This window comes from Suricata suricatta, chromosome 9 (genome assembly GCF_006229205.1).
Source record: "Suricata suricatta isolate VVHF042 chromosome 9, meerkat_22Aug2017_6uvM2_HiC, whole genome shotgun sequence".
Taxonomy (NCBI): domain Eukaryota; kingdom Metazoa; phylum Chordata; class Mammalia; order Carnivora; family Herpestidae; genus Suricata; species Suricata suricatta.
This window is the reverse complement of record NC_043708.1, coordinates 94,808,482-94,821,398: the sequence shown is the minus strand read 5'-3', so window position 1 is coordinate 94,821,398 and position 12,917 is coordinate 94,808,482. Positions and strand designations below refer to the sequence as shown.

At 34.4% G+C, this 12,917-nt stretch overlaps 1 protein-coding gene across 7 annotated transcripts in view; it reads left to right on the top strand.

Moving 5' to 3' along the window:
- Window positions 1-3,376, top strand: part of ZNF280D (zinc finger protein 280D) — a 124,618-nt gene extending 121,242 nt beyond the window's left edge. For 5 of the 7 annotated variants that reach the window (XM_029950810.1, XM_029950809.1, XM_029950808.1 and 2 more), the window contains one exon: window positions 385-2,340. In XM_029950810.1, the coding sequence (XP_029806670.1) occupies window positions 385-1,009 (625 nt within the window). In that variant the 3' untranslated portion in view covers window positions 1,010-2,340. The other 2 variants (XR_003912982.1, XM_029950812.1) reach the window with 2 other exon arrangements.
- The last annotated feature ends 9,541 nt before the right edge of the window (window positions 3,377-12,917 follow it).

Here is a 12,917-nt window from a genome sequence, read left to right as displayed (position 1 = left end):
ATTTAAAAAAATAGTTTTTCTAAATATGTTCACTTCTTATTTAAAGTTACAAATTAATAAGCATTCTTAAATTTTAATCTAGACAGACAAGAGTGTGAACAATTGAACGTAATGATTATCAGGACTAAAACCAGTTTTGATGGACTCCCCAGGTCTCCTTTTAAGGTGTGGCTCTGGAGTTTCTCAGTCTCTTGCCTAAGAAAATGGCTGTCTCCTAAAGTGTGACATGGCAAGGACTGGAGACCTGGATTTTTTTTTTTTTCTGTTTCAGCAAATGTGGTTTGATCTCTTTTTTTTTTTTTTAAGAGCAAGTCTTTATTTTGATAGTATTCAAATATGATGTGTTATAAAGGAATTGATAATAAAATGGCTTTATTTTTTCAGTAAACAAGATAAAGCTTCTTCAGAGGAAGAAAAAACTGGATGTGATACAAATTCATTTGAAAGCTCATTAGCAACAAAAAATGAAGAAAGCATAACAATGTCAAATAAGGAAAATGATACCTGTCTTGAAGACCAGAAAACTGGGTTAAAGAATATCTTCAGTCATGAGTCAAATATTGATGCAGATAAAGTAGAAAAGAAAAAACAAAGAGAGCACATTTGTCAGAAAATGGAGTTAAAGATGTGCCAAAGTTCAGGAAGCACAATTTCATGTGATCAGAATGAAGATTCCAACTCCAGTGAAGCTAGGTTTTCTTCAAAAAATATTAAGGATTTGCGGTTAACATCTGGTGATGTTAGCATTGATCAGTTTTTGAGAAAAAGAGATGAACCTGAATCTGGTAGTTCTGATGTTAGTGAGCAAGGCAGTATTCATTTAGAACCTTTGACTCCATCAGAGGTACTAGAGTATGAAGCCACAGAGATTCTTCAGAAAGGTAGTGGTGATCCTTCAGCCAAGACTGATGAAGTAGTGTCTGATCAAACTGACAGTGTTCCTGGAGAAAATAGCCCTAGCACAACAGAGACAACAGTAGACCTGGCAGATGAAAAAGAAAGAAGTTGAAATTTATTAGTCATTCTAAGTTTAGTGTACCAACGTAAGAACATTTGGAACAGTGCTATCAGGTGAGCTCAGTCGTGCTGTGCTGTTCTATAGAGTTCAGAAGTAAAAAACCGTGAGGGAAGTCATTCACATACACTTTACCTGTAGATTCAATCCAGGTTGTTAGAGAAATCAATTCATCCATAATAGTATGATTTGTATGGAGTTCCAAAAAGACTTTAAAACTATTATGGATTTTAATGAAAGCTAAGTTTGCAATGGAAAATTATCATTTAACAGTTTGTGAAGAGAACTCGGTGGCCAGTATGAATTGATTTTTAGAATATTAATTATAGTAATAAAGCTTTTGAAACTTCCATCAGTCCTAAGCTAAAAGTTCTTACTACCTATAGATCCTTTTCAGTTAACTTAAAGGGAGAAATTTGGAAACCACATACCTTTTGGAATAATTAATTTAAGTAATGGCTGATAGGCAGTGTTAATGAAGGCTTCATTTCAAGTATGATGCTGGTAAATGGGGCATGCTTAGAGTGCTAAATTGATATAATGAGAATTTGGATGAATGTAAAGTTAATTTTGGATTTAATATAACATTCCAGACTGTCACAAGCATGTAAACAGAATATTTGAATCTGTGTACCTCCATACACGTGTTAGCCTGCAAGGCTGTAAGCTTACCTTAATTAAACTTTCAGTGAAAGTGAAATTATTAATATGTAAATTTGTATTTGTGCTTTTTGTCAGTGTGTAAGCTGTGCAGAAATCCCTTGATGTGCTAGTTGTAAAAAATAGAAACCCATTGTTGAAACTCCTGTAGCTATTATGCTTTTAATATTGTTTTAATGATCTTTAGAAATAGACCCATAAAAATGGTCTGGAAACCAAACCAAAGTATGGTATAGTGTAGATATTGTAAAGCCGTAAACTGAAAACATGTCCTGGCTCATGCCATGTTCAAGTGACTTTTTCTTTAATTGTAAAATAGAAACTTCAAATGGGACCTAAAGCAGTGATGTAAAAATTTGGTTTGGGACATTTAGCCTAATTTATCCATATCCTATTTTATCCATAAAATGGCTGCTCATTTGATTTTTCAGTTTTTTATCATCTAGAAAATAATAGATATAGAGATATATAATATGAATAACAATAGTTTGCTTTAAAGTACTTAAAATTTTATTTAAAATGCTACATTTTTACTTCTTAAAATCTGCTTTGAGTTCTTAAATTTTGTTTCATTGAATGTTAAATGTTTAAAAGAGCTATTAAAATTCTGCTGTATATAGTAGTTTTTGAGTAAATATTTGCAATAAAAATCTGTCCCTGAATAATTTTATTTTTCAGAAACCTGCTTGAGTTGGATTACCTTTGGTGTCTTTAGAAATTGTATACTTGTCAAGGAAATTTCATGTTGAAGTTAGTGGTGGGATTTCATTCTGTATTCTTGATGCATGATTTATTTTAAATTAGGACTTAAACACAGGGGGAAATACTATTAATATTTACAGAAAATATATCTGCTTTAAAAAATTCCTTTATTTCAAGAGAAATATAATTTACTATTCTAGTTTTCTATCTGCCCAGCAAAGTAAAGAGGCTAAACAGGCAAAATATATTATTGATTTACTTTCTTGAAAAGTTTTTTTTTGAAGGGTTCAAATATTTTCATGTTTCCTGCTACCATCCAAAAATAGGGAGAGAGGGACTTTTTAACTGTTACCTTTCACCTTGTTGAAGCATAAAACTATAGCAGACAAGATTTTTGGAGTAATTTGAATCTTAGAAGTGCAAGGAGTAGAAGAAAGTCTATGTAAAGACTATTTTCTGAATCTTAGTCAATTAGTTGCCTGGCAAATCACCTAATGTACTAAACCCTAGATCACTGTGCCAAAATAAGTCTCTAAATGACACTTTTTGTCCCTTTGAGCTTTGGGTAGTTCCTTCTTCTGTGGCTATATACCTTTAGGATAATGGTGTTCAAAGTAGCTAATCAGTGAACTGTTTACACCTATCCATTAGAAGAGGAAGCTGCACCAGACTCTTAAGAGAAAGTCTGGCAATGAAAACAAAAGTGTAGTTGAAATAAACATTGTATTTGGTAACATAACTGGTTTATGTTTTCTTACCATCTCCTTATCTCAATTCCTTTGAGGAACAAGCAGTTCAGGTGCACAGACCAAACTTTTGAGTAGCAGTGCTTTAGAACAGCGGACAGCAAACTTCTGTGTAGGGCCAGATAGTAAATAATTGTGGGCCATGTGGTCACAATTATTCTCAACTCTTCCTTGTAGCTTGAAAGCAGCTATAGATGTAATGTAAATAAGAGCCTGTTTGTGTTCCAATAAAACTTTATTTACAAAACAAGAATGTTTGGCCCATGGATTGTGGTTTGCCTTTGCCTGCTTTAGAGTGCTTAGACTAACCTAATATGACAGTGAAAGCCAGTGATGCACTCTAGTGACTGTTTGTCTAAGAACTACCTACCGAGGTGTCTTCATATATGGTAGTTCCCTGTTCCCTAACAATAAAGTTATGATTGACCTTCAGTGCAGTTCAGTGACACTAAGAAGTATTATATTCATTTTGTGGGTATATTTTTAATTTACGTTGAAAATCTGAATGCCATATTTATTTGTATTCTTTCTTGCCCTTTGCGTCTCTCCAGTAGGGAGGAAATTGGAATTTTTTTCATCCATGAATTTTTTAACAACTTTTTAACATTTTAAAAAGGAAATGATAATATACAAGTCAGATTGTTTTAGCTGTAAGTAAAAAGATGAAGAAACCAAATAACTAGGCAATTATTCTCCCAAGGTTACAAAGCTAAGATTTGAATGAAATTTGATCTATTCTGAAATTAGCATTTTCTTTTTTTTTTATTGTTTATTGTCAAATTGGTTTGAAGTTAGCGTTTTCTACCACATTGATAGTTCCCAGCATTTATATTGAATGTACATTTTTAAAATAAATTATCTTTTTGCAAAGAACTCTCCCATTGATGATACTAATTATAGTTTTATTTATTATTCTTACAGTGATGATATGCATTTGGGATGGGGAACTTCATAACCTAAAGAAAAGGACCTAATGATCTCTTCTATTAATAGGAATTGGGGCATTTGACCTCAGGAGGAGTTAGTGAATATATTACTAATAGGAAAGATAGTGAGTAATTTAAAGATGTACCTTATTTTTTATTTTTTTAAAACATTTATTCATTTTTGAGAGAGAGAGACAGTACAAGCATAGGAAGGACAGAGAGAGAGGGAGACACAGAATCCAAAGCAGGTTCCAAGCTCTGAGCTGTCAGCACAGAGCCTGACACAGGGCTCAAACTCATGAACCATGAAATCATGACCTGAGCCAAAGTTGGACACTTAACTGACTGAGCAACCAAGGCGCCCCTAAAAATATACTTGATATTAATAATTATAGAAGTTTTAATGTCATTAAATTTTTTATGCTTCTGTAATATCATATGTTTACTTCATGGTTGACATCATTTTTGTTCCATCAAAATTATTACTCCAAAACCACTCACTTGTACTGACTTCAATAAAGTAGGACTTTTGTATTTACATAGACACTAAAGAAGGATTGCATATATTTTATTTTTACTAGATTACCTTAACAATAAGACCTGTTTTTTTCAGTGAAGAAATCAAACATTTAACTTACTTGTTTCTAAATATTAAAAGAAAGTTATTTTTAAATTATTTTTTCAAATGAGACACATCTGCAGGACCATGAAGATAAAAAACTAGTATTAGGTTTTTAAAAGTTATGGCAATGTTTAATTTTCACTTCAAAAGCTGTACATTAAAAAAGATACTTCACTAGATCACCTTGTAAGGAATTAAACACATCTTTAGCACAAATGTAACATCATAGAGGAATGAGATATCCTGAGAAATCATTTTTCCAGTTAGGTAAAGGTAACTTTTAATTGCTTATTAAAAGTATTATAAAACTGGGGCATCTGGGTGGCTCTGTTGGTTAAGTGGCCAGCTTCAGCTCAGGTCATGATCTCATGGTTTGTGGGTTCAAGCCTCATGTCGGGCTCTGTGCTGACAGCTAGCTCAGAGCCTGGAGCCTGCTTCAGATTCTGCGTCTCCCTCTCCCTCTGACTCTCCCTTGCCCACCACTATCTCTCTCTGCTCTCAAAAATAAATAAAAAACATTAAAAAATTTTAGGTATTATAAAACCGCTTTCATTATTTAAAAGAATATACTAGGCATAATTTAGTCTCTTTGATGACACAGTGTGTCATCATTATAAAGACTATTGAGCAAGCTGTAAATGAAGCCGTATCTGTAGATGTTAATGGCTTGAATGACTGCTGATCACAGAAGTTACCTTGGATTTTGGTTTCTAGAAGATACCCCATGTACATCTGGGGTCATTTGGCTTTTCCAAAAACAGAACAGAAAAATTGACTACACCACTCACCCAATCCAACCTGTTTTTAAAAATAACTGAAACCCTTTAAATAATTTTTTATATTTTTTATTTATTTTTGAGAGACAGAGAGAGACAGTGCAAGCAGGGGAGGGTCAGGGAGAGGGAGACAGAGAATCCGAAGCAGGCTCCAGGCTCTGAGCTGTCAGCACAGAGCCCGAAGCGGGGCTCAAACCCACGAACCGTGAGATCATGACCTGAGCCGAAGCCGGACGCTTAACCGACTGAGCCACCGAGGCGCCCCAAAACTCTTTAAATATTAAAGTAAATCTTGACATTTGTGGAGAATTTAAACTATAGTTTTACATGTTTTAAATATTTCAAGTCTTCATCCACTGCCTTAAAAACATGACTTTAATTGTTCTATATCAGGCTAGTAGACTATGACCCACAGTTGGTCACCTGTTTTTATAAACAAAATTGTTTTTAAAATATCCATATCCTTTGCTTATATATTGTCTGTTGTAGCTTTTCAACTATAACAGCACAATTTTACACGATAGACACCATTTGGCTCACAGGCCTAAAGCTTAAATCTGACACTTTAAGAAAAAGTTTGCTAGCACCTGCTCTATATTTTTATATAAGTGTATCATAATTTTATAATTCTTTTATTTTCACTATTATAAACACTGTGGGGAAGCTCTCAGTTCATAAATTTTGGTCTATATTAGTTATTACTTGTACTAGAATTCTAAGTGCAATATTAGATTGAAGAGTATTCAGTTTTTAAGTAGCCAAATACCAGTACCTAATTTTAATTATCTTCCCATGATGCTTATGGAAAGCTTCTTGTTCCAAGCTTCTTGTTTAAGAGTTTACTTATCTAGATTTTATGTTGACTCTTCAAACAAATTTAGCTTTTTTAACCTAAAGCGACTTTCATTTGTGCTATTTGCCAAATATTTCTAGTGTGTGGTAATATGGCTGTTACCTAGCCATTGAGTTGAGAGTGAAAATTATTTCGGTTTGGATCATTTAAGTGTTGATATGAGACACTTTAGAACTTTCTTTTCTCTCTGACACAGTGATGTGATTGCTGCATCAGGCTGAGTGCCTGAGGGACTGTAAACAGAGCCTCCCTGTTTATTTAGATGGACATGTAGCATGAGGAGAAATAACCATTTTTGTTCTTTTATTTAAAAAAAAGAAAATTTTTTAATGCTTTTTAAATTTATTTTTGAGAGACAGAGAGAGAGACAGCTGGAGCAGGGGAGGGTCAGAGAGAGAGGGAGACACAGAATCTGAAACAGGCTTCAGGCTCTGAGCTAGCTGTCAGCACAGAGCCCGACGCGGGGCTCGAACCCACCAACCGTGAGATCTGACCTAAGCCGAAGCCGGATGCTTAACCGACTGAGCCACCCAGGCGCCCCCTATTTTTGTTCTAAGTTAATATAGTTAGGGAATATCTCATTTGATACAGGATTAGTCCTGAAAGTGGAATGCTGCCATAAAAAGAAACAAAACTGAATCAAATTAAACTATATTGCATTGGTTTAGGTGACAGGTGGTAAAGCTACATGAGATAATCCACATTTTTGGTGGTGAAAGGTTTGGTAAACTTGCCTGCGATACTTGGAAGAAAAATAATACAGTAAAGTTTTATCTCTCTGACAAAAGTTTGGATAACAATTTTGTTTATTAGTTGCATTTGACAGGATATTTTAAGAAAGAAGTGAACCCAGATGAGAGATGGGAAGATTTCCAGTGGAAACAAAAGAGAATAAGAAAAGTCCAGACATTCAGGTACTTGAAGAGTTGGTATACCCAGTCATCCAAAAGAGAAGGCCTTTAAGTAACAAAGCTAAATTAATTCAAGAATATAGCCATCATACTAATTGTTTTAAACTTCTAATTGGGTTAAGGAGAGCTCTCCCCACCCCCCACAATGTGTCAATGCAGGAGTTCTTGCACAGCATTTCTTGGGAAATTTATGTATTTTTCTGAATCTCATGAGCCATCAGTCATGAAGTTAGTGAAACAGAAAAAAGAATTGCAACTAAGCAAGAATTAAAGCTTAGTAGTGAATTTAGAGCCTTTACTGGACTGAAGGAATCCACTGAAGTCAAGCCTAAAAGCAAGAATGGGCAATGCTGATGTGGAGTTCAAGAATAAGTTCAACATTTCCAGGAATCAGAACAGAAGGACATAAAACAGAAGTGGTCACGATCTGGTCATTCAGTCTTACTTATAGCTATTGCCATGTATAAATGTCTGCTACTAACGGTGAGTCATTCTTATAAGTAAAATAAATATGAATAGGATTACATAGATATAGTATACTTTATGCATATCCCATCACTGGTGTTCTAAGAAATAATACATGGAAGCAACTAATTCCTTCAATTGTCAGTTTTGACCTGTGATTCTGTGTGGTACTCTTCATGGGACATCCAAATGTAATATTCAAATACTACCAAATAAATTTGTTAGCATTTCCAAGTTTGTATGATGATTTGCCAAAGGCTTCTGTTCTTTGCAAGTACTTTAACTAGAAATGCAAAGAAAAGAAGTAAATGTTTTGGAACGTAATGAAATGAAGTCAGAAACTGATCTAAGCTCTAAATTAGCAAAAGCAGTGTCAATTTCAACAGCAAGACCAAAATCAGGGAAAGCAGACAAAATATTTTCATCATTAAAAAGGGAAAAGAATTTTTATAAATCAACATGTAACCAAACTTCAGCTTGGAGATGTTTTTGGACAATCCTTAGCAATTCAACTAATAGTAATGTGAAAATGAAAGATAAGTTTTTATGTCTGAAATGTTTGTTACAAAATAGAGATAAAAACTATCAGGTCAGTTAATGCATTGTGTGCTTTTAAGTTTCATTTTAAGATAAACTTTTAAAAGGTACTTGTAGTACTTTCAAGTTTTGAAGTGATTTTTAATTTGGCATCTATACTAATGTTTCCTTCATTTAATATTTTCTGTTATCAAATGTCTATGACAGGCAGAGACCATGGTACTGAGATATATAATCTTGTCATAATACATTGGTTCATATTAATAAATCATATTTATGTCTTTTTAACAGAAAATATCTGAAACATTTATTATAACTATCATAGAACAACGATGCAGCATGTATTATGATGATAACTATTTTTAAATATATTAATTATAGTGTTATGAAAAATACAGAATGATGATTCTGTATAATTTGGAGATTCTTGAGAATTCCCAGAAATGTTATTCCTTATTCCCATTTCCTAAATATCAATATCTGTCAGGAATTGGAAATACTAATACCCAGTAAATCTGTTCAGATAGACAAAATGGCTTAGGAAATAGGTTCTAAAGTGTCAGTCTTCTGTCAATGCCTGATGGGCACAAGGTACTCCAGTTAAGTTTGGTGAAAAATTAGAGGGACCATTTCTTTAAAATTGTGGGTGTGACTATTGGCTCATTGCTAACTGGCTAACTGGTATCCTATAAAAAGCAAAAGTTTTGAGAGAGGTGTATTGTCAAACCATGAATTTGGACTAAAAGTTTATAAATGTTCAAGTTTTAAAATGAATACTTGGGCCCCCAACTTTTTTTTTCTTTCCAAGTTTTTATTTAAATTCCATTTAGTTAACATACAGTGTGATACTAGTTTCAAGTGTAGAATTTAGTGACTCAGCACTTTCATACAACACCTGGTGCTGATCCCAAGTGCCGCTCTTAATCCCCGTCACCTATTTACCCTATCTCCCTACCCACTTCCCCTCTGGTAACCTATTAGTGTGTTCTCTGTAATTAAGAGTCCATTTCTTGGTTTGACTCTTTCTTATTTTCCCCCTGTGTTCATTTGTCTTGTGTCTTAAATTCCACTTATGAATAAATTCCACTTATGAATTAATCATATGCTATTTGTCCTTCCCAGAATGACTTATTTCACTTAGCATAATACTCTCTAACTCCATTCATGTCATTGCAAATAGCAAGATTTTATTCTTTTTTATGGCTGAGTAATATTCCATTGTATATATACACTATCATTCATCAATTAGTGCACATTTGGACTCTTTCCATAATTTGGCTATTGTTGATAGTGCTGCTATGAACATTGGAGGGAATGTATTTCTTCGAATTAGTATTTTTGTATCCTTTGGGTTCCCACCTTTCTATATGACCTAGCAGATAGAACCTGTGTCCCAATATCCACTTCAGAAGTGGTCAGAATGGAGGAAGGACCTCTGGGATGGTGGCATCAATAGCTATGGGCAACAATGGATTAGGGATCCCCTCAAGGAATTTTTGTGCCACCAGAGTAGAGGGTCCTTGTAGCAGAAAATTATTTTGGGCTGGTGACTGTGTATCTCCCAAATTCCCCTTTTATTTCTGTTTCAACCTTGTATGGGTAGGAGATGGATAGCTTTTTAGTTCATAGGTCAATAGTTCAAGAGGAGACTATTGCATACCATTACCCAACTTAGAGACTGTTAGGAGATACTGAACTTTGAGCTTGCTGTCATTGATTTGATGGGACTTTTGAGTTACTTCTACTTAGAAGAGAAGATGTGTTTGTGCTGTAAGACGGAGGGTGCACTGATTAGCTATTGACCAAAAGGATGGTCCCATATGGTTAGGTTCTCCCTAGAGAACCAGACACAACAGGATTACACTTCCATTATTGGTGAGTGGGGCCATCTTTCTGGGTCTGTGGATCACAGGCAAATATATGTGTAACTTCTGAACTCAAGCACTGAATTGCTAGTATGAGACCTTCTAGACTCTTGTCTTTCCTCTGATTTGTTTACTGGCACTGTTTGAGATGGTGGTTGCTCTGTCATCCAAGTAACTAATGAACAGAAAAATCACCATTCCAGTTTGCAGTGGACTTTTAAAATGAGTGAGAAATTGTTGTTGTTGTTAGTAATTGAGATTTGGGGGTGGTTACTAAAATATAAACCTATTCTATCCTGACTGATAATATCGGGAAAATCTTTTAGAGTCAGTGCCTTAGGACCTATGCCTGAATTTCTTAACATTTTAGATCTACCTCAGCATTTCTTAGTTTTTACTGTTTTTATATTGGTCCCCCTTGGGATTGTTAAGAATCAGGGTTTTGTGCATAATTAAAAAAATAGTTTTAGAACTTTGACTTCTAACCAATTTGGAATAATAAGAATTGGATTTACTGCCCCTCCCCGAAGTAACCAAAAAAGCAACATAAAACAATGATTTTCAAGACAGTGGCCTCAAGAACAAAAGATAATGGATCCATGAGAGAAAATAAATGTGGTGAGCCCTGTGGTTACTTGACTTTGCGGCTTGAGAGTTTACAAGCCAAGGCACAGAGAAAGGTAAGTGAGACAAAACAGAGATTCCCTGAGGTGAGAAGACACAGCTCAGAGTCTGGAAAGGCCCAGAGAAGAAGCGTTCATAGGACCAAATCCCAGAGAGGAGAGAGCTGCACTGATGTACAGTATTCTGCAGAGTACCTTGTTTTATATGGGAAACTAACCAGGGGGAAGGAAAGAAAAATCTGAAAAGATTAGGGGAAATAATGTTGGCATTTTTAACATTAGAAATAGTGCATATTCCTAAAGGCCAGAATGGAAAAAAATATGTAATTCATGGAGCATTGGGTAGAGAACTCAGGAAAGTCTTGCCTCAGTAGTATGGGAATGATTAGCCCTAGACTGAGCACTGCTTTGTACCCAATGAATAAATCATAAAAGCAAGACCTTTAAGGGTCAAGTAATTTCCACAAAACTCAAGATATAAAGGAATACAAAAATATTGAACACCCACAAAAGTAAAAATTTACAATGTCTGGCATCCAGTAAAATACCAGGCACACAATGAGGCAGGAAAACATGGTCATAAATGAAGAAAATTGACCTAGAACTGATACAGATGACAGAATTAGGACAAGATATTAAAACAGTTAATAGAATTCTCTTCAAAAAGTTAAGAAGATACTTAAAAATCTAAATTGAACATTAGAGACAAAAACTACATCTGGGATAAAAATTATGAGATTAATGGCAGATCAGACAGGGCAGAAGAAAAGTTTAGAGAGTTTTAAGACAGCAATATAAACAATCCAGTGACCTGCAGGACATTGAGGCCTAATACTTTCCAAACCTGAATGCTATACACCTGCATATCCAAGAAGCTCAACAAATCCAAAATACATGATACATAAAGAAAGCCCGTAAAGGTAGCATAATAAAATTTCTCAAAACCAGTAATAAAGAGAAAATTGTCAACAGACATATAAAAGTTTAAAATAGCCAGATACAAACGACATGACATACAGAGGAACAAAGATAAGAATGACATCAGATTTCCTTAAAAGTACTGAAAGGGAAAAAAACCCTTGTCAACCTAGAGTTACATTCCTAGGAAAACTGCTTTTCAAAAACAAAGGCAAAGACTTTTTCTGAATTTGTCACCAGGAGACCTGCAATATAAAGAAGTCCTGTAGGCAGAAAGTATACACTGGAGATGAAATTACTTAACTCTGTTCAAATTATCTATAATCTTACTGATTTTTTATTCCCCTTGACCAGTTACTAAAAGCATGTTTTAAAATCTGAGTCTGATGATGGATTTGTCTATTTATAGCTGTAATTTTATCAGCATTTGATTGAATTTGAAATCATATAACATATATACAAGCTTAGTTTATTTTCCTGGTGAATTGAGCTTCATTCTTTTTTAAAAAATTATCTTAATGGGTACCCCCAAAATTATATAATGTATCCTTTAATTTATTAAAGCCCTAAGTTATATTTTCCCTTTTCCCAACAGGAACTAAAACCAAATTCCACTGAAGACCACATACCCTTTTCTAAAGGTGGCCTCTGCTTCCTAGTTCTACTCCACTCCTGCCAGTCAGAAATGCAGTCTCAGAATAGGACATGAAATCTCTTGATTTTTAAGTGTTGGTCAAAAATGTATAAACAATGTTAAATAGTTCAGCAGTTACAAGCCTCTGCTAGGACCTAAGAAAAGAAAATTTCATCATGACTTTATTTAGTAGTGGTTGCAACTATTTTTCACAGAGAGCCTAATCATAGTCCATTACCCCGTGTGCCATGCTTTTATCCCTTTTATGAGAGAAGTAAAACTTTCTAGTAGCCCCTGCTTGCCACTCCAGAAATTATACCAAGTAACCTTAATTTATCACTGATGTTAACCAATTATTTTTAACCTAATCCCAAACAAGGATGTAAAAATATTCAATTCCAATCACCTGGGGAAGAGTGCATGCCCCTTCTAAGGCAAGCTAGTTACAGTCACAACTGATGGCTAGGAACATAGGCTCAGTCCTTGATGTTTAATCTTCTGGGCTTTTTGTTTTTGTTTTATTTTGTTTTGTTTTGTTTTTGTCTTGGCCAATATGTTGACAGTCAGTAGTAGTTTGCAAATTATTTGAAATCCAGAAATAGCTGACAAGCAGCCAGTTTTTAGCCTCCGCTAGAAACTAATAAAGAGTTAATAATAATATTCA